Source organism: Psittacula echo, assembly GCF_963264785.1.
Source record: "Psittacula echo genome assembly, chromosome: 5".
Lineage (NCBI taxonomy): Eukaryota > Metazoa > Chordata > Aves > Psittaciformes > Psittacidae > Psittacula > Psittacula echo.
Genome location: NC_137739.1, coordinates 10,816,871 through 10,839,983, shown reverse-complemented (window position 1 = coordinate 10,839,983; position 23,113 = coordinate 10,816,871). Strand labels below are relative to the sequence as shown.

At 40.2% G+C, this 23,113-nt stretch overlaps 1 protein-coding gene across 4 annotated transcripts in view; it reads right to left on the bottom strand.

Annotated features, from left to right (window-relative positions):
- The window catches only part of ADCY9 (adenylate cyclase 9), a 93,346-nt gene that overhangs the window by 11,538 nt on the left and 58,695 nt on the right, over positions 1 to 23,113 (bottom strand). For all 4 annotated transcript variants that reach the window (XM_080617733.1, XM_080617734.1, XM_080617735.1 and 1 more), the window contains 5 exons: positions 19,875 to 19,977; positions 17,255 to 17,463; positions 9,332 to 9,491; positions 6,065 to 6,213; positions 4,027 to 4,068 (listed from right to left, as the gene is read on the bottom strand). In XM_080617733.1, the coding sequence (XP_080473859.1) occupies positions 4,027 to 4,068; positions 6,065 to 6,213; positions 9,332 to 9,491; positions 17,255 to 17,463; positions 19,875 to 19,977 (663 nt within the window). The remainder of the gene's footprint in view (positions 1 to 4,026; positions 4,069 to 6,064; positions 6,214 to 9,331; positions 9,492 to 17,254; positions 17,464 to 19,874; positions 19,978 to 23,113) is intronic.

The window sequence follows — 23,113 nt, the reverse complement described above, 5'->3', positions numbered from 1 at the left end:
CTCTCATTCACCACTCCTGAAGTACTGGCATCTGCAAGCACTCAATCATCTCTTTCAGTGTTGACCTGACCTTATTTCCCACGTGGGTGTACAACCTTAGAGATCTGCATGTGAATCGAGTGCCTCACTTGTAAGCTGACCTGATTTCATTAATAAGGTAATGGGTTAGTATCTCAAAAAGGAAGGTGCAGTATCTTTTCCAGAGCAGGCATTTCTGATCACAGTGGGACTGCTACAAGCATTAGGACAAAAAGCCACGAGATGCCAGCCTGAAGGAGAGAGCAATTCCATCTTACTCATTTTGAAATCGAATTTCTGGATGTTGCAGCAACCAGGTTTCAAGACCTACAGGACTATAAATCATCTTACACAGTCAGTTAGCAAAGGTGACCTGAGGCTACCTTTCAGGATGAAATGAAGGAAAAAGAACACCCCGCCCCAACACCTGTAACAGAAAGGATCACACACCCCCAAGTCTTTCTAAGATCTACTTTTTTATGAGGTGCTGCAGCAGAAAACGGATTTTAAAAATCATGCAAATTGAAATCTTAAGCCTACAATGTTCCTTTAAGTCAAACTGGTGAAGTGCTTCCTGGCACAGACACCTAACTATTAACTTGGCATCTTCATCCAGGCTGTGTGTTGAATATGGAACAAGTGAGAGCTCCGGAGATAGAATCTCCTTTGGCTTGATGACAAATCACAAAGATAATGGCTTTCCACTTACAAAGATTTTTGGAAAGCTATTCTGCTTCTGAGCCAGTAACCTATGTTTGGATTTGGATATCTTGCTGTATTTAAAGAGGATGCATGCTTGCTAAATCTTGAAGAGTAAGGCTATGGTGGAACAGTGTGAAAAAGGGAAATCAAAGTGCTACTTTTGATGAGGAACATGTAATGGATGGCTATAAAAATACCCACCTCAAGTGGCCTATCAATGCTCCTCCTTGAGTGGTCACAAACTAGAAAACGATACGCTCTACCTGCTCTAAGAAATTAATGTGAACAAGAAATATTTCCTGCTTAAAAGACAAAGCTTATGGTTGTATCACTTTGGGACTAAAGAGCTTGCTGGTTTGAAAAATAAGGCAAATTCCACATTTTGATTTACTGAGCACAGTGTGGACAGTCCACAGTTGAACTTTATGCTAAGACTTCGTTACCACTACTAGCATCTTTCTTCCCACACAATATTAATTATTATCTCAATTCTTGATCAAGAAGAGGGAATAACCTCATTAAAGGCATGCAAAACAAGTAAGTCTGTTTGGCCCTCTTGGAACACAGAAGAAACTTGTATGCTGACTGAAGTGAGCAAGGAACCTTATTTATTTCAGTAAGAAAGCAACAGCAAAACAGTTTATTAAGATAAGGGAGTTTCAACTTTGTATTATTCCATCACCAGGAGAAAGGGGAAATTATGTTTGCACACAACACTAGAACTGTGGTAAACAATAATGCACTTAAAAGATCCCTGAAAAGAGAAGCCAAATTCTGTTGCAAATTAATGGTAGAAATTGAATAGGACTAACTCTTATTTCTCTCTTTAACTCCCAACACTTTGAAGGATTGTGTTAATTTACAAATTTGAGCTGGTTCGGTTCAGTGGAGCCTGGACTGTTAACAAAGATCATACCGAACTGGTACAATTCCTGCTTTACAACAGAGACAGTGGCCAATTAACCTGACAAAACCGCTGCTGACACACACAATAGCCAGTGCTGTGAAGTATTAACTTGTGCACTATAGACATGCATTTTTCCCCCAACTGAAGGAGTGACAGACAAAATACAAATCTAGTACATCTCATAATAAAAAGTCAGAAGTTTAGAAGTGTTTGATGAGAGAGATATTTTGGTCACTGCCTTATTTGGCCTTTAGCTGGCAAGCTAGGATTTGTACGGTAGGCAGAGCATGCTCCACGCCTGTTTGCAGCAACATAGAATAATAGAATCATAGAATAGTTAGGGTTGGAAAGGACCTTAAGATCATCTAGTTCCAACCCCCCCGCCATGGGCAGGGACACCTCCCACTAAACCATGTCACCCAAGGCTCTGTCCAACCTGGCCTTGAACACCACCAGGGATGGAGCATTCACAACTTCCCTGGGCAACCCCTTCACTGTAATGGCTGTATTTGTGTGTGAAGTGATAAAGGTAATTATGCTAATGAAGGAGAAAAAGCATTTTGAGTAGTGGTATTTTACATATAAACAAGTTGAAATTGTCCCTTATTGATTAGGCTTCACAGAACTGAATACATCTTCTGCTTGGTTCCGTTTCTTACCCATTCTTACCTTTACTTGTCATGAGTTGAAAGTTACATGATTATTTATGGAAGAAAAATATTTGCATGCAAAGAATGCTCGATAGCTATTTTTTTGACAGATTTCTAATAAATGATGATGTACAAACAGTCACTGAACAGAAGACTGGGCTGTCAAATAGTTAAGGCAGAATTTATCATTTACTAGTGATCAGCAGCTGGACAGGAGCTGACTAAGCTGCTGTCAGTGCTGGGCAAGACATTTGTAATTCTGGGCAGCACAAAAGGTTTGGTGATTTCACAAACTCATAATAAACCACTAAGGATCCAAGCTCAAGCTAATCCTACAACATTACTGCAGTGAGCACCTTTAATATTTTGTACATTGTACACCACATAATCAGTGATGCTTTAATATTTCGTACATTGCCTTTTCAGCAAATTCTCTTCAATGTTTTAGTTAAAAAAACAAAACAAAAACAACCCAAACAAAAACAAACAAAAAACGTAAAAAACCGAACCAAAAAAACCCCCACAAACACAAAAACCCAAGCCACCTCTGTTCTTTTGGCTTTAACTTCCCATTCTGGATTTAGTGAACTGGAATTCTGTTATAAAAATTAAGTTATCTTTCATGAATCAAAGCCACACAAAAAGGAAAACCCATGTTAAAACCAACCAACCAAAACCCCCAACACTGTAGCAAGTGCTGACTTCCTGGTGAATAAATATCCAATGTGAAAGCACAGTTATCACCTTTCTGTGATAACTTTTCTAAAGAAATATTTTCTAAAACATTTCTAAATTTTTCTAAACACGTTTTCTAAACTACCACAGCATTCATGTAGATGGCATTTTTTAAAAGGTACTTGTTTTGATACATACTCCCAGTAAAAGTGACGCACGCCTCAAAACACATTTGTTTAGATTAATTACTGACTCACATATTCACAGGGTTGCTAGTTCCATAAAGTACAACATTGCCCCATCACTGCCTCCAAATCTGTAATTAGCAAACACTACTTTCCTAATAGTAGAGACCAACAAAAGCAGTTTGAAAATGGTACTGGAAAACTTGCAATAAAACCAGGAGAAATTCCACACTGAAACAATCAGAGCAAATCTTGAGCATGTGTACTCCAAGAAAAGATTGGTGTGTGTTTGTTTAGAAGTCTGAGGGCTAAAATCTCATTTGCTCCTACAAATATGCCTTGCAATTGTGCCTAAGCAAGCTCAGGGGGGCAGACAGCACGCAGACTGTCATCACCAGTGCTGCTCATCCCAGTGAAGGCAGCTGGCTTCACAGACAGCATTTTCAGCTGAAGCTCCTCTACCACAGGGAATTCTCACCTGGCAAGCTGTGGATAGCATCCAACTCAGAACACTTCTGGATGGTGCAAATCAACCAAGGAAATAAAATAAATAGCTCACAATGTACAGATAATGCTTTAAAAACTGCTACTACTACAAAAACAGATGGTATTTTATAGCTCCTCCATAGTTCTAGTTCCTAGAAATCAAATTTTGAAAGAAAACAGCATTATATAACTCAGTGACTGCAGCATCAGCTCTCTGATGATTTTTGGTTATATCCAAGTCCCCTGCAAAGGAAATTACATACACAAGGAGCTTAAACACCACTTGCTCAACCAATTTGTTGAATTCCCACGTGTATTACTGCAGCAAAGTTTTGCTACATAGAATTGACTGGAAATTTTTCTATCCCTAAACACAAAGATCGTAATTTAATATAAAGCTTACCTAAAATTCTGTGCCAAATCTAGATGAAAAGTTTCCATGGAGCTGAAATAAAAAAGCATTGATTTCAGAAGGAAAGTTAAAGCAATAAACAAAGCACCCTGCCAGAATTCCAGTTATCATTTTAAACTTTCCTATTGCGTAGACTGCATGACCAGTGATTGCATTGCATGCTTGATCAGCTTCAGACAAACTTTGTTTGAATGTGACTTATCTGCACTTTTTGCTTGGAAGAAGCTACTAGTCACACAGAGATACAAATACCCCTAAAGAGTAATAGATGATAACGCAGTCAAGTTGATGCCTGTTAAAAGTAAGTGTTAAACAATCCGATCTTACCTTGGCAACATGAAAAAGCAATTTCAGGACTCTAAAACTCACTCATGGCTTCATCTTATCTGACCACACAATACAAAGATTAAAAAAAACCCAACCCAACAACCCCTTCCCAAACAAATATGGAGCCTATTTTTGAAAATGCCATTACAGAAAATCATTCCGTAGTTCAAGCAACTTTTGTGTTTACTTGTATTGCAATTTCTCTATCACAATCACATATTACAACTCACAGGACTTGTTACTTTCGGAAAAGGTAAAGAAATCTACAGCATGGATTTATTTGCCTGTGATGCTCACAAAGCTCAAGTTACCACTGTGTCAAAACCCATTATTCAGACTAACGATAGGAGAGGAACAAAAAAGTTATTATTAACAAACCAAAGTTATGGGTCTCATTAATTCAACCTGTACTATTTTTCTTCATGATCAATTCTGTATATCATTTTGTCAGTCCTGCAGTTGAACAGCTCTGTTATTTTAAGTATTTATTTTTTCAAGATGAAATAACAATATAGTCCCTGATTTCTGTACTTTGCCCATTAATGGTCACTCCTCTTCAAACCACAGGTTTAGTCTAATATGACCAAGGAAACCATTTGTCAACTGACTCTACTTCCAACTTATTTTATTTCCCAAGGAAGAACTTTCTTCCTCTAACCCTTACAGCCCCTTCCAACTCACAGATGAGAATAAAGGGTGACTTTTATTCTCCCTGCCCTTTTCTATACAAATCTGATCAAGATTTAAAGAGACCACTGAAGATACCTGAAGGAAGGATTAAAAGCTGAGCATTCACACAAAACATGTATATGCAAACTCTTTTTGGTTTGCTGTTTTTCCATGTGTTTCACCATATGATTGAGCAGGCATTTGAAGAAGGGATAGGAACTAGAATAATCTAGCATTAAAAATCCTTGCAAAGCCCACACTATGGTAGGAGAGCCAAAGGTTGTGATATTCCTTAAGCCACTGAGAAGTGCAAGTTGATTATAAAATTCTGACAATAGAAGTGAATGGCTTGGAAGGACTCCCTTGAATCTTTTGGCAAGAAAGTAGAAAGAGAATACTGCAAACAAGTTCTCCTATGGAGAAAATCAGAGGAAAAACTTAAAAGCCTTAAGGTTATTGCACAGAAACTGCATTAACTTGATTCTCCAGTTACTGTCCTGCAGCATCCTCTCAAAAGGCAGGAAAGTGAGTAAGGAAACAGTGTACTAGAATCCTGTTAAATTGTAGCACCTGTCTCCAACAGTGGAAAACTCCTTGAGAAAGGAGGTATTACAAAGATACATGCTTCCTAAGGGCAAAAATAAATCCAGAGGGAAGTGAGGGAACAACTGGGCCCTCTGGTACCACCAAATGTATGGGAGATTTCTTTATAATAAAACAGATTTTCAAACAAATGGTGAAAGGCAATTCTATGGGTCTGATAAGAATGTGTGCCCTGGAAACACACTGGTTGAGGACAGAGTGTCATTTCAAAACAGATGACAGGAAAAGTGCTCCTCAGATATTGTCCTCAAATCCTTAAAAATATAAAAATAAAAAATGAAGAACTCTTCCCAAATACTAAGTTTGAGGGGCTGGAGAAAGTCATGGCAGATGCTAAAATCCCATGCATTAGACACTCACTTGACCGGCGGAGAAAACCAGAGTTGTTAATCTAAAACACAGTCTATGAGTGCTAAGGTGTGATGCTCACCTGTCTGGACACAAGGAGATGTAGAGCAGAATGAGAAGCACTGCTCCTACTACAGTTGCCAGCAGAGATCGCATCCAGGAGCTAAGCTGGCAGAAGTTACAGTACTGCACAATGGTGATGAGAATCGCGCAACACATAAACATGGTGTACTGCAACAGAGAGAGAGAGCACGAGTTAGCGTCTTCTGCTGACTGGAGCTCTCCTGCACATAAATGCCAGTGTAAATTAAAGAACGTGTGATATGAAAGAGAAAGATCCAATTTTGGTTGTATTATATGCACGGCAAGTAATCCCTCACAGTGTCTGCATCAGGACACAGCGCCCAAAGATGGAGATCTTCCCTTCAAAGAGCAAGAAAACTTTTAGCACAGGTAGTTTGTCACAATTTTCTGTAGATGGAGTTTTATAATACTGCATTACACAACCATTAGTTCAGTAACTTTCAATACCCTCAGTTTACCTTTGCAAAAGGTTCAGTGCGTCTTTTTATCAAAAAAAGAAAGAAAAGAGAGAAGGAAAGAAAAGAAAGTGGAAAGGAGAAAGGAAAAGGAAAGCAAAAGAGAGAGCAAGAAAAGCAAAACAGAGGAAAGAGGTAAAAATAAAGAATAAAAAAGAAAAAAAAAACAAAGAGGAAGGTAAACATTTGGTAATCTCCTCTCAGCTGCTGGGGTTAGGCCCTGTCTATTTTAAACCAAACATCAAAATGCCACTGCATTGAAAATGTGGAACACATTAACCCTCAGAAACTTCACCTAACTGCCTGCTTTTAAAAACACTTTTTAAAGGTTGTTATCATACCTGACAGCAACAGGTGCATTCAAATAAGAAAAAAAAAATCTGTATTGGTAACAAAAGACTGGGATCAGTCATCGTCAAACTAATGTTTGGTAACACACTCACTTGTGCCAATTTGAAAGGAGATTTTAGATTTTCTGTTCCAAAAGCTGCATCTCAAAAACCTTTTCCCTTGCCACATCTTCACTGGATAAAGAAAAGGAAGCGCAGGACAGATAGATTGCCAAGAATGTCTTAATTTTCCCAAGATATAATCTTATAATGGTCAAAACTCTAAAGCTCATGTGCAAATTTGGGTTTTATCAAGAATATTCATGACCATCCAAGCTAGAACAGAAACTTCACAACCATATTATGGATTTCTGTTCTAGCTACATATGGCAGTTTACAGTATCAAATGATCATTCTCTCACTTTTTCTCTCATTTTAAATTTCCTTTACAGCTGAAGTGCACGGAATGCAGATTAGCAATTCTGTAGCATAACAAATAAGCATGTGATTCAGAAGCAGACACAGTGTATGGAAAAACACCCTTATATAATTCACCATTTTTAAACCACAATCACAGTTGTTGTTTTTCTGAATGACCCAAAAATGGATAAAAAGAATTTCAGAAGTGTCTATAAACCCCCCAGAATTTGAACTTACTTTTTTCCCCCCATTTCAGGTCTCCTAAATTGGCAGAGCATGGGTTCTCACTCCAAGTGATGTCCCAGCACGGAGCCAGCCTATAGAGGGTCAGGAAGCGCTGTGTTTTACTATGTAAGCATGGCTTTGGAAAGTTTTTTTTCATTGCTGCTTTGGTTAATTTTGATCTTAATTATTTTATATCCAGGGAAGGTATAAAATGCTATGAATAAAAAAAACTTTGCAAAACCATGTCATAGTAAAATATGACACTTACCTGACCCTCTATAAATTGACTTCATTTCCTAGAGCTCCATGATTGTTGAAACACTGAGCACAAGAAGAGTTGGGACACCTCTTGGAGAGTAAGCCAACAGCCCCACAACTTAAGGGGACCTGCAATAGGAAAGAAAGCAAAGTTCATTCTCAGTTTGGTCATGAACACCACCACCTCACTGCTGCTCTCTGAAGCACTCAGACTGGCCAGCTGATCTGAGCAGGCATCGAGAATACCCTAAAGAATCGTTTTTCCAACATTTTTTGTAAATGTTTGGAGAGATGATCAAGGATGGTGATGAATGGGATGATATCAGAGTCAACGGACAGATTTGAAGGTTTTCACCTCCCTTCAGTGTGAAGAGAACATTCCTACAATTAACTTACTGGTGGTCATGAGGGAAAAAGACCATCATTAAACTGAATAAACAAACAAATAAATAAATTTTACGGCTTAAAAATGGTTAATTGACATTCACAAAAGGTAAAAGCTGCAAATGATTTTAAACATGGAATGTGAAAGAATATCAAATGCACTCCTCTGTGACTGTGATAACCATGGAATATCTGCTTAAACTGGGAAGGATCAAAAACCGTCTGGTCCATATGCTCCCACAGAACAAACACTTCCCAATACCCTGTAATAAGCTGTGATAGGAAGAATGAAGAGGGTCTGGTTATTACCTACACCCAGGGCCCTGAAATAGCAAGATGTTTGTGAAACAGAATTCCCCGAAGATCCAGGAAAAGAAGGATGTTACACTGTGCTACCTAAGAGAAACTTGCAGAAAAACAAACTTTCATCTCCAGTTCCAGTCCATTTTATTCATAAAGTTTTTAAGCATCGATTTTATGCTACAGTTAGCCTTTAAAGCATTCTATTCTTCCCCTTAGTTAATATTTAACCCCTTGTTCCCCTCTTCTGACCGTTTTTATTAAAGGAGACAACAAATCCCCTGTGGACCTCTCTTTGGCTGGGCTAAATATGCCAATCGCTTTCAATTTTTTTAAACTGACAGCTATTGCATTCCTTTAACCAGTCCTGCAGCTCCTGCACGGCACAGTAATCATTTCTATGTGCTATGTCTCCTTCAAGTTCCTCCAATCTAACTCCACGATGAAAAAACATCCACTGCTAATACAGCTCTCATTGTTGAAATTCACTAATGTGCAGGCAAAATTTTAAGTCATACACAGCATCTTCTACTACAAACTCTAAATCAAACCCAGAAACAACACAATGGCAAGATTACACTATTTGTATTATCTAAAACAACCACCTGCAGAAAGGGTTTGGTCTAAGAAAAAATAAAAGCATGTATGTAAGCATGTACGTAGGCAGGCATTCAGAGGCATTCCTCTCCTCTTTTGTATGAGAGTTTTCAAATAAGCAAGTGACTGTATTTACATAACAAACTAGGCATTTCATCACACACAAAACCCTATCTCTCTAAGGGATCTGTATCAAACAGATGTAAAGCACGAAGGAGGTGAAGGGAGACAGCAGGCAAGCAACAAGCTTTGTTAGATCCAAAACGTCAGCTTATGAAATGGAGTTCGACAACTTACATGTATATTTGTTTCAAAATCAGAGGTGAAGTGTGAAAAAACTGCAAGAGCTGGGAGAGAAACCAGGATTGCACCGAAAAAATGTCGAGGCAGCCAGCCAGATATCACCTCCAGGAGACGCTTGGTGCAAATCATCACCTCCTCCAGAAAGAACGCCATTCTGGAACAAAGGAAAGCCCAGAGCCAGCATTAATCTCAGCCCATCACTTCGTACATCTCATTTACCTGTAATGATATAACTTCAAATCCTTCACTTAGACTGCACAAGCAATTGCAGCACATTACACACCAGAGCACTTGTTGGTGAATTCAGGAAATGATCCACCTTTGCTGGAAGATGACTGGTTGGTGGCTCACAAGGGATGTCAGAAAGTGGGATGGTGGGCTTGGAGAAAACAATCTGAAATCCAAATTTCACTTACTTGGGAGGCAAGCATAGGGAAGATTTCTCTCCATTCATAAATATTTAGCCTTAAAGCAGGTGGGGAGAGGGGAAGCTTTTACAAATTAAAAAAAAAAATACGTAACACCAGAAATGTCTGAAAAAGAAGGCTGTATGCCCTGCTAAGAGCTCAGTCACTCAGAGGCCATGCAAACCCATGCCGTCTTCATGTTATACTGCAATCAAAACCAGTTCTCCCAGTTACAACCACCGAGACAGAAGTTCCTGTCTGCAATCAGACTCTGCTCCCTCTCATTAGGGAAGGGGAAGAGGAGTGTGGGCTGAGAGCTGGCACCCTCGGCATGCAGCAGAGCCCAAGAAGCAGTTGGGATGAGCACCTCGGGGGCCAGCTGGCACGCTCCTCCACTGCCTGTCGGGATCTATCACAGCAACCCAGTTGGCTCCGCACAAGGCACGAAGGAAGGAACGATTCTTGCCTCAAGCTGCTGATAAAGTGACGGCCCAAACCTGTGAAGTGCTGAAGGAGCCAACTGGAAGAGCTCTGGAGAGCAGCTTAACGGAGATACTTCTTAAATGAGAGCATTTCTAATTGTTAAAATGAATAAGGAAAGGTAAAAGGACACTTAATGCTCGAGGATATGGCATAGAAAAAGGTTATTTATCTACAAAAACAAATCCTCAGGACAACTTCCTTCTTACCACTCAAAAACATTACTCATACCAGAAAAATTCCAACTGCAGTTCAAGTTTCTAATTATTTTTATGAAGCCATAAAAAGGTAACATAGTACATTCAGCTTCATTCAAAGCCACTGCATGTGGATGTATGTAATTATCAGAATCAGTCTAGGCAGGTAATTCAGCTTTTGTAACAGCAGACTACAGCAGAGCCCAAACAGTAAATAATAAATACAACATACACTAAATATGGAATTCACCATCTCTAAAGTTACACAAGTTATTCCGTATCACCTACGACTTTTAAAAGAGAAAAAGCTACCCACTGATTTTTTAACACTGTTATCTAAAATACAAGGTATTACTCTGGATAAAAGTTTGATACAAACCAGAATAATTTTGAAGTTCTTTATGTGCATCTGACACTTTTTCCACAGCTTTAAATATGTATTGTTTATGATTGATATTTTAATTCTCTGGTCCAGACTGATGAGAATTTAGGACCCCGAGCATTTTTTGAAGCTTCGAGAGCTCTTCTCTGATTTATATATTAAAATCTGGAAATTACACTTAAATGCATGCGAAAACATACATTCAGGGTTAATAGGATTAAGACGCTGTAATACATCAGGACTCCACGAGAGGGTGCTCACAGATTTGCTAGTTCCTACTTTAATGGCCTTCCATTTGCACAAAAAATGACAGCTATATTCCATCATAAAAAAGAATTTGTAAAGCACAGAAATTTTAAAAAAGTATATAAAACAAAACAAATTTTAAAAAAGCTCTATAAAAGAAGAATTGTTTTTTCTGAAGTGTTATATACTGTCCCAACTCAGTTGCCTCTAACATCAGTGACAGAACTGTGCCTGTCTTCAGTGGCAGCCCAGTTCACCCAGTAACAAGCACTTCTGAAAATGCCACTTGAGTTCAAGCCTTTGAAAATTAAGGTCAATTCTCCCAAAGCCTACAAATTAGTATTAGCATTTACACGGCTGAACTGTGAGAAAGGAATCATAGAATCACAGCCTGGTTTGGTTTAGAAAGGACGTTAAAGCTCATCCAGTTCCAACCCACTGCCACAGGCAGGGACACCTTCCACTAGACCAGGTTGCTCCAAGCCCCGTCCAGCCTGGCCTTGAACACTGCCAGGGATGGGGCAGCCACAGCTTCTTTTTCAAGGAAACCAACCTGGGCCACAAAGCTGAGCACTCCTGGGGTCAGGCTGCATCCCAGGGCTCCTGCTGGCAGCTGGGTGGGAAGCCCAGAGAAGTGGGATCCGAGGAGGCAGATCATCGACACCTCTGCCCACGCTCTACGTGATGTTCCACATCGCTCCCATGCAGGCTGGCACAGGAACCAGCTCTGTGGCACGCAAATCGTGGCAGATACCCAGTGCAGCTCATGTCTCTCAGCACATGTTGCTGCACCACGGAGCCCCAACCCACACAACAGGGGCTCCGTGGTGCAGAAAGCTTTTCTAGTTTTAGTAGTTTTTGCCAAGCCTCTATGCCAGGACAAATTCTTGTAGGAACTAGAGCAACAAATCCTGCCATGAGGACACTTCTTTATTTAGGCAGCTGTGTGTTTCAAAAAAGCTACTGCAAATTCCAGGACAATGCCACATTTCTTGTGATAACCTTCTTGCATTGATATTTTTATATCCAACCCCCCCCCCCTTCCCATCGAGTATTTATCACAATCTTCTGCACTCTGGAATTACAATTGAAATATCATCCTTCACAAAACAGCGAAAGCCTGGGAATACAGCACAACCCTTCCATTGCAGGAAGTAAGAAGTGCATTAAAACCAGACAGCAAGGAGAGCTGCAGACAGATTTAATGGCTACAGGGCAGTATCAGTAAATAATGCAGTGTCAGTGGGTAGTTCAACAGGGCTTAATGCTAAAGCATCCAGATGTTTACACAAGCTGGAGTTCAAATTAGTAACTTTGACATAAATGATTAATGGGTAATGGAGAATGTTATCACCATTCCTGTATTTACTGGCAGTTTAAAATCAATTCCCATAGTTCACATCAAAAGCTTTTGGCACAGCAGCAGTTTGGTGGGATATTAAATACCAAAGCCACAGATGTTAGAAATAAATAAAGGCAAACAGAATACATTGTTTTTCCTTGCATCAATACTCTGTATCAGTCACGGTGTTAACAGAAGCCGTTCATTACGCTCTAGTTGCGGAAAACAATTTCAGTTCCTGGTCATTTGGAATTTCAGGAGAACCAACTGGTTTGCCACAGGGTCTTGGCTATGGACAGACTGCGGGTGCTGCTTCAGCAAGCCCAGGAAGTGCCAAGCAAAGGGCTGTTTTGTCAGACGAGCAGCTCCCCATTCTACCGTTTTGATTGTACTTGCTTTCTTCATCTAGAAGATAATTTTTTGCTCTCTAGAAAGGTTCTTCTAAATTCATGAATCAACTTACGCAGTGCTCCCACCTCTCACTCTTTTGAACAGTGCTGAAATATCCACTACTGTGGGCCTCACTTCACTGAGAAGTCTGCAGTGAAGGATGTTATCTAAAGCAACACTTTTTTTAAAAGCAAACTTATTTATAACAAGTTTCACTTCAGAACAAGAACTAAATGTCAGAAGTATCTAGTTAACAAAAATCCTATATTTACAGCTAAAATAGTGGTCAGATGTTGGTTGGAGCTAGATGATCTTAACGTCCTTTCCAACCCTAACCATTCTATGATTCTATGTCTTTTAGCTGTACTCCTGCAGAAGGAAGCACTCCTAAGAATCCCAAGTGAAATCTCACACGCTATTGTATGTTCAATGATATTTTCCAAGGTACTTTTACAAAATAGTAGAACTTTAGGGCCTCTTACCCTTCACCTGCACTCATGAAAGTCAAAGTAGTCACATTTCAAGCAGGCAGGACATTCTTTGCACTACATTTACAGAACAGGAGATGGCATCTCCCACACACTTATAAATGAAACGCCATTTTTTGTGCGCAGCTTTATACAGGTAATTTTAGAGTGGCACTTGTGAGAACAGTTGGATTCTCATCTACAGATACTCCAATAACTCATTATGAGACACTTCAGAGGAATCAAAACATCCTTCTCCCTTGTAAGCTTTGCTCCATGAGGACCTCTCTTCCAGAACCTAGAAGTTTCAACTTATTTCACATTATACGAGCAGCGATAGAGCTCTCCCCTCCCACTCCTGCAGCTGGACTAAAGCTCTGAGCCACAAGAGTGAGTACTTCCTAGGCTAAGTCCTGGATTCAATTAAGAGTTAGACTGATTTAAAGACAGGGTGTTTCACATCATGACAATGGAAATACAATAAGAAACTTAGACAAGAATTTTCTGGTCCTAAAATAATCCCTTTTCCTGAAATTCTGGGATTGTGCCCAGCATTGTAATCCAATCTCCTCCCTTAAGATATCTCAGTGGTATTTTGTGATTGTCATTTGGGATGACATTTCTACACAGGAAGTTCTGCACTGTTTCTGTGAGTAATGAGCGGCCAGAGTGAGCAGTCCTCACTTTGAAGAGGAAAAAGATGATTTTCTTCTTTGTGCTCAAGGGAAGTATACAGAAGTGTATGTCACAGGTTGTGGAGCCCTGAGCAGTCCAAAAGCATATTTTATGTATTTATTATGAAGTAAATACATATCGGAAATTCAAAACAAACAAGAAAAAGCCCTCCAAGCCAAAACAGATAGCTTTTCCTACAACAGCACCCCCACCCCCCAAATATGACATTGCCATTACATTTAAAACTGAAAACCTACCAGAAAGCTTTGAGATCTTTCATCTACAAACTGGTGTACAGTATGAGGCCATTTTCAAGAAGGTATCTGAGTAAGACCTGCTCAGATCTGAAATGATCCTGTTTCATACTTAAAGAGATTTGCTGTTAGGTGTGATCAGAGTTAAGCCAAATACTAATTATATCTCATTAGTATAGGAAAGACTGCGAATGTGAGCCCAGGGTAGCAAGCTCCTGAGAACCAATTGCTTGTAACTGTGGAGTAAATACAGAGTAATTTGCAGACCCTTCCCTCCCATCAAAAGAAAGGAGCAACACATCTCTCACTTGCACAACAAGGGCTCCAGCAGCAAGGGATACATGGTGACTTGATTCCTAAGTCCCTACTCAGCTGCCAACTTAACGGAGAAGTCAGGGAAGGGCAGCCATCACTTATCCCATCCAGTGATTTCCATTTCCCAAAGTAACCAGGAGAATTTGTGGGGTCTTAAGATTAATGGTCAGCTTGACTCCAGTGAGTGCAGCAGCTGATAGTGACCACCAGTCATCTGCACCCATAGTAGCTGTGCAGGAATTGCAGTATTCCATGTGCCCAAACCTGTGAGTGCTCCTTTGGATGAAGACAGTCCTGCATGTGTCAATACCGTGTTTATTGAAAACCTGTTATTATTACTCCAGGTGGGATGATGTGAGTTCTGATGGCTGGCTACTGGTGTTCTCCACAGTGTGAGATGTTTCTCAATCCATTTTTCAAATATGAATTAAGCACAGAAGAATGATTAGTATTAAAAAATATATTCTTCTAAGACTTAGGAGTCATCCTGAAACACTCCCTTTTTAATCTCACTGACTTTAAATGAGGCATCCAAGGCAGCTTAGGAAGTAAAATTTGGGCTTTAAGCCAACATAGTCTCATGAAAATATTAGAAATGTCAGTGGCAAAGCCAAATAGTGTTAGGAAAACACTATAAAGCCACTTAAATTCACCTTGGTGACAGCCCAGGCTCACTACAGCATGGCTCTCAATAACACAGTACTGCCATGAGGTCAAACCCCTGTACGGCCGTACACAGCTCAGAAAGACAAAACCTCTTTGTGAATTCTCGACTATACAGGTAGCCTATTGAAAACAATTTTCCTTCTCCTTAAGAAACCCATAAACCACCAATTACAGAACAGGACTGAAATAAAACCCTATGTACCTTCATACAAAAATTTCAGGATTATAGTAATAATTCTTTTAAATGTACAAAATAAAAAAGGCAAATTCAACATAGTATCAGGAATAATAATGAATTGAAAAATACTAAAATGGAGTAAAAATTTACCTGCAAGGTGAATCAACACGGGTTTTCTCCAAACATACCAGGAGAGCAGAAACTAACTCTTCTGCAAAGTGGTGGCTGAGTTAGCCAGAGCTGAACAAATTCAAGGTACAATGCCATGGTCACTGAACCCAGACTAGCTGCTCACTGCTGCCTTCCTACTCTCCTACTGATGCCATTGAAGAGCTGCTTGGCCACATTAAACTGACAAGAAACCTTCCCCGCTACCCAAGACAGAGTACAGACATTGTTCTGCAAAGGGGAAAATGTATTTCTGATGTGAGAGAGGACAGAGCAACAGATAATCTAGTGTAGGATGCACTAGAATGACAGTCCTACTAGTTCAACCATCTCCCGGTACAGGTCTTAATACTTTCTGACTGTCTAGAATTCCTAAAAACTCCAGAACCACAATACTATTCCAACTGCAACTCTCAAAGACACCTGGTAAGAAATACTACCCTTAAAAGCATTTCCACTGTTCATAAATGACCTCTGTCTACTCCTACATGCCAACTTTCATGTATGTATGCATAGACATTTATACACATGCTGAGTTAAAAGCTTACATCAGTGGCTTAAGTGCTCATTCAGTGTTTTTTACCTTGACCCTGAGAAGCCAAAATAAGAGTGCAAACTGCAATCTCTTGTTCCTTTTTGAACTACAGCAGAATGACTTCAACTTGTAATTACAAAACCAATTTAACTTAACCATACCTGACAGATTTGCAGAACTACACGTAGGACATGCATTTCTACACACCAACCTTTCTAACATGTTCTTGTACTAGAGAAAGTGCAGTGAAAACAGGGGATTAAGACAGCAGAATAAAGTTGCTCTCACAAGTATAGACAAACAAGCAACTTATTATTAGGTCTATCATCTGGGTTAATAACAGGCTACATGTGGTATCTGTATAAATCAGGCAACACACCCAGGAGAGCATGAGTTTACGGGATACTTGTACAGGCCTCACCTCCAAGGGCACAGGAGGGGTTGAGGTGCAGGGGTTGCAGGGACACCTTTAAGGATCCAAGGATCAGGGATTCTTCACTGCAGGCTGTGAAGAGCCAGCGTGGGGCTGGCACTGCCTGCAAAGCCACCCTTTCTGCAGGGACAAATCAGTGCCACTTCCCTTCTGAAGGACTGCCACACAGCCCAGGAGTCAGGGGAAATGCTAAACTCCAATTACGTGTCAAAAGAGAAAACAAAACTATCTGACTATAAACCCAAGAGACTTGAAATAGAGATCATAAAGAGAACTAATTCTAGACAGATGCAACGTGACCTTTCTTTTTTGTTCACTTTTTTTACTTTTCTTGTTTGTTTGCTTTGAGAAAAGGACTGGTTTTTGCATTTCTGATAAATTATTTCAGTTTTAACACCAGAATGGTGTTCTTTTATCTGGGAATTTTAAGTTTTTATTTTAAGGACAGAAAAGTTTTCAGTTTGAACTCCCTCACTCTGAAGGCCCTGTGACAGGAGAAGGTATACAGCTGTGTGTAGCATCACAAGGAACAATAACACTGTGTGCAGATGCTGTTTCATTAAGTGGCCTCTATCAGAGTCACCTTTTTCTCCTATAATTTCTGTAGCTAGACCTCTCTTTGCACAAGATCTGCCTCAAGCCTTCTTGGCTTCAATAGCACTGTTCTCCAAATATAAGACCATTCAAGTGAGTTCCTGGGATAATGTCAAACAAAATGTTCCCAAGCCAGCTGCCATTTCAGTTCTCACTGCTATTGCAAGACTTTTTTATGCTGTATTTACCTAATTGAGATGACAAGGGACAGCACCTCTAGCAGGATGGCGATGATGAACACCACAACTGCTCCAGGTGGTGGAGGGGATGCGACCATCCCGTGTTTCAGGAAACACGTGACAGAGAGTATAAGGAAGACTGTGGTGGAGAGGAACACGTCCAGGAGCGAGCTGAAAGTAGCGCTGGCAAACGTCTTCACTGGAGCATTCCTTATAACCTGTGTGGAATACAGGGATTGAGGGAAGGGATGAAAATGAATAAATGCTATTTTGCTGAATTCGATTGTGTCATAAACAGCAGCTCACAAAACCAAATAAAGGAATACAGAACATTTTGCCACTTCATTAATCCAGCATAAGTACTGTTTTGAAACAAGAGACAGCAGAGGTAGTTCAACGGCCATCAGCTCCCTGAGAATAAGTCTGCTTTGGAAAAAAGTACTGGCAGCACAGCCCTTTGGTCTGAGGTGATTTTTACAGAGTATTATAATACAGAAATAAACCATATGAAAAGTGTCTATTCTATGCAAGGAAACATAAACCCCATAATTACTAGGAGATAAAGTTGTAAGAAGTTTTCTTCAAGGATTTTAACTTAAAATAATATTTGAATTTACAATATGCCTTTAAGCTCCTATGGTTGCTTAAATATACCCTCCAAACACCACTCTACAGAAACAGTCTCTTGCCCATGGCAGAGTTCACATTTCCCTTTCAGCCCAGACTAAAAGCAGCCATCAGGAAGCTATGTAATCCGCACTGATCAGAGCCCAGGACATTAAGTTCTGTTCTTCTGTAACCCCTCACCACACATTCCCACCCCATCTCATTCTGGCCGCACTGCTGTGCAGCTGTGCTGTGTGCTCCTTTGGCCAGTCCAGCTGAAAACGAGATCATGAGCTTCACAACCTGGCTTACTTAGATTGGCTCAGTTGCGTGAGAGTTTATGTCTGCCCAAGGGACCACAGAGAGCAAGTTCCAAAGAAAACCAGAAAGTATATTATCAATATCACCATGAAGTAGCTCAGTTTGAGTATTCTGTCTCAACTGGGAATTTCTTTTGCTCCTCAGAACGCTATCTGCACTTAGCAATATTGGGAAAATGAACTTGTTCCTCATTTGTACCCTCTACGCAACCTAATAAATTCTGCTAGCATCATTTCAGTGCCAAAATTACCTTCTAATGAGAGCTGTAGCATAATCCTGTTAGTCCACACAAAAAGTCACATAAATTGAATTAAGGAAAGCAGCACTGTACCCTGAAGTGACAGCATTAAAGATGCCCTAACAGTGTAAAGTAGTGCCTAATTTCCAAACAAGAACAAGCTAAGCAAGCTCCTGGGCAGTACAGCCGCTTACGGACAATGATCACAAACACACATGCAACCAGATTCGAGGTCAGTTCAGCCATGTTGGAAGTTACTCTCAGCAACAGTTTACTGCAAGGCAATTAAAGAACTAGGAGTGCTGACAAATCATTTCACTCTCCAAGGGAAGATTTTGTTGTTGTTGTTGTTCTGGACCCGTTTTATGCTAATATTGAGGCTTTAACAGGTTTTTGCCCAGTGCTGCAGTTACTTTTACAGAATGAAGATTCCCATTTCCAGGGAGTTCTACATAATTTCCAAATTAATAGTTTGGCACTAACAAAATGCACAGATCACATTCCTGCTCGTACTAGGAATTTCCTACATATCTACAGTAACAGTCAAGCATATATAGATTGACCTATCACTGCTTCACTTCTCTTTCCAATCTTTCCATTGAGAAGAACTTGATTTACTGTTTTCTGTATAGTTTGTGCATATTTTGCAGGCTGTATCCCATGGGACATTTCTCTCTGCTGTTGCTACATGGGCTTTATTCAGAGAGATACCACCAGAACACAGTGCTGTGGGATGAGTACGGAGCTCCTGAACAAAGTGAGCAAACTGAACAGCAACACAACTATGCTTCTCTTTGTTATTCAGAAAAAACAAACCCAAAAGGTTAAATCTCATCTGTAATCACTGGAAAACAAGCAAGTATCTACTGATATGGAAAGCCTGTGATATTATTAGCTGCCAAAGGAAGTAAGGACTTTTTACACTCAGCGTAGAACACTGAAGAAAGCACTAAGTTTCTTACAGTTTACTCACTGTTCTCAGAATTATGCAGTGATTTGAACTGCCTGTTTCTAAATGCAGAACACTTTACAGAATCTAGGACATTTGAGTTCAGAGCAGGTTTGGGTTCCACAGGGACAACTGTGAGCCTGTGACATGAACAAGGATCAAATTCAGTTACCATTCTGAAAGTTAGGATATTTGATGAGAAGGCAAGTAGCATTTGGCCCTAACCAACCTGAAAATGGAGAAAAGGCAAGTGAGAAGTATTAGTGTATTATATTAGCGTATCTTGGTGGACTGTGAAAATGCACTTCTAGCCCAAATGTTAGACTAGACTCGGCACATGGCACAAGACAGGTAAACTGGAAGGAGACTGTTTCCAGAGGCAGCAATAATAAGTAGTAATTCACATTGGACATTTCATGACCCTTGTCATCAACTGCAATGAAAAGTGTTAAAAACAATGGCAGATAGTTGCTTAGACAGATTACAAAAGGAAACCAATGCCGAGAGAGATATACCTCTTCCTGATAGCTGGTTCTGTAGGCCATCTCCAAATCCTGATCCAAGAAGTTCAGGCTCAGCTTGTTAATTGGTGGTTTAAAGAAATAGTCTTTCATGAGGCTAGAGAGAAAAGATGGTATCAACATCAGTTAATTCAGCTATTACTCTTTGAGAGCCCCCCCTTCCATGGTTTCTGTTTCTAGGGATGCTGGCACTTGGCTTTGAAGTTCCTGCAGGTTTTCTTTGCTCTCGGTCACTGAGGTACCCACTTATTCACATGGCTGTTCAGTCAAAGGAAATACTTTACATAAAAATGACAGAGCAAACTTTCATACTTTCAGAAGGAGACTAACAAGTCCCTCCAGAAACTTAACAGCTGTAACCCCAGATGACTACAGTTAATTGTAAATAAGCCAGCAAGTAATAAAGGTTAATTGCTGCTACAGAGGCACAGCCTCAGGAGACGTGTGGCTGTGGGGTATTTGTGTCTTGGGTGGAATTCTGTTGTTCAAAGCAAGCCAAGGATGACAAAGGTGACAAACAGTTAGGGGAACAAAAAACCCAACAAAACACATTGTCCATTTTAGAAATCAGCACCTTCTTGTTATTTCAAATACATTAAAGTAACTCAGTAACTCAACTGGGAACATTCCCAGTGTTAATGATCTGGGCCGTGGAGAAACGGAACCTGAGGAGATGGGTATCTTAAACGTAGTTCTGAAACAGAAGATTTGAAATCACCAGAATCATCAACAAAGGCACTGACAATGAAGCCAGCTCACTAGGACTAACGAAGCAGGAGGCAGCATCTACCAGTGGGTGTTTATGCACTCTTTCACCTTCTCTTCCGGTGTCAGGTGCAGAAAAAAAAAATCATAAAAGAGACCTCAATCCTTAAAAGTTGTTTCTATTCCTCATCCTCTGCAGCAAAAGTGGAACATTTTTGAGTTTTACATTAGTTGTCAAAGGTTTCTGAAAGAAGTTTTCTAATGACACCTACAGCACTTGGTGTGCAAACCTTTTCTTTCTCCAGTAGGTGTTAAAGAGCTGAAAGGACTCAACTTACAGTGCACTGAGTGCTTTGTGCCTGACAGTCGCAGAGTAAGGTCATGTCTGCTTATACCATTTTATTGCTGGGACTCCCCGTCACACTGTCTTCTGTGCCATCCTCATCTGAGATTTCCAAACACTGGCTCTTGCTATGAACCTCCTTTCATTCTCAAGCACTTGTCATTTACAGTGAACTAGCTGGTTTTGAAATTGCTGTAGAATCTGAGATGAGACAGCTTCTTTCCAAGTGCTTTTTCCACCTTGAAAATTCTAGCACTGGAGCAACAGAGTGGGCTATTTTCAAGTTGATCTCTCTAAGCAAAACCCAGAGATGCACACAAGATCAAATCCTAAGCAGATGAAGAAGCTGAAATATCCCACAGAGCTAACCTGTTTTCCTCAGGGGGTAGGGTGGGGGTGTTTTTGTTTTCTTCTTTTTCTACTTTTCATGAACACTTGGCTAAGAGGTTTTTTGGAAGTACAAGCTCCCAGCACATAATGTCATGTGGGAAGCATTTTTTTCCTTGAGATGCAAGACCAAGCAACCACACATTCCTAGACTGAAGCTTGATAAGACAAAAGACTTCAACCGTGATTATGGCAGACACTTTATAACCTTGAAGCATTCTGGCCTTGGCTAGAACATTAAAAATATGAAAAACATCAGGATACTGTGGAGGGATGACAGGACACATTCATTTGAGTCCTCTTTCCCTCTTTTATTCTTGTCTTCCCTCCCTCCCTCCCTCATCTCTCTTAGATGTTTCTAAGTTCATCTTATTATATGAATTTTGCAAGCTTTTCCCCTTTTCTTTTCTTTTCATTTTGTTTCATTTCTTTTCTTTTCATACTGTTGAATTCACTTTCTTCCTCCAGAGGAGCTCATGGTGAGTATGGTGATGCTGTGCTGGAGCTGCAGCGGTTAAAGGATATAGGAAGTACATTTGTCAGTGCAGCGCGAAACAGAACATACAACATGATGAAACCAGGGCAAATGCAGCATTTCTGATGTCATCCAGCCAAACCATGCCAGACCCGCTCCCTGTCCATTGTCATCTGTCCCAAAGAGACAGTCCCAGTTTAGTTGACTAAACAGAGTCAAGTACATAATCTGCTTCCCGGAAGGCGCTGTGCCTCCCCAGCACAAGTGATTTCTATTTTCCCTCAAACAAGACAGACTGCGAAGTGGTAGATGGAAGAAACAGATTTTAGAAGTATTTAAACAGGAAACTGACCCAAGCAGCAGATGAAGGGCTGCACAGAACCCAGCTTCTGGGAGAGCTTGGTATTTCTGCTCTGTAAGTCTACAGAGATCATTTGTAAGTACTGTCCTCATTATGCATGAGTATTTGTTTCTTGTACTTCTTCTAAAGGTTTATAACCTAAGGAATATGTCATTTTTCTTGGAAATAAAAATCTAAAAAGTGAGAATCCTTCGAGGGTATCCCCAATTAAATTAGTTCAAACATTTTGCTCTCTTTCATTACAGTTTCCTTTCAAAATGCACAGTAACATGCAGATTAACATGAACAAAGCTTGGTATTTTCACAGCGGTTTTAGTAAAGCCAGACTAAAAAAACTATATACTGTTTGACAAATACATATAATCAAGTTGTAAGAAGATGCAAACTGATAACTTCTATGAAAAGGAATCTTGTATAATGCAATGATACGAACATGATGCACTAACGCTGCCTTTATTATGACTATTTTTAAAGACAGCTGTAACTGTGCTGAGGTATCTGTTGCAAGGTGACATCTCTGCATGCAGGGAGACCGGTGGCCACTTGTGAAACTCTCAGCCACACACCTAAACTCTAGAAAGAGGCTGGGAAATGAGAAATATCACCAGCGTCCAGCATTTCTGCGTAGCCAGCCCAAGGCAGCTTCCTAACACAATGCACAGGCTCCCAGATCCTCCCTAGGATGTGTTTAATTCTTCCCAGATGTGCAGGAAGCCGGTGTGGCTAATTTATGCACCTTATCACCATATCTGGGTTAGGTACTTTCTGTTAGTAGGAATTTATATCACTGATCAGAACACCAGCATTGTGCACCACACGTGCACATCACTGCACAGTGCTAGGGGAAGCTCACCCTTCACTGCTGTTGGGTGTGTAGTAACTAAAACCAAAGCAGCAGAACTCCAGCATTATCCTTGTGAACAGGGTTTCACTTACAGTGACCACGGGGAAGTTTGGACTTC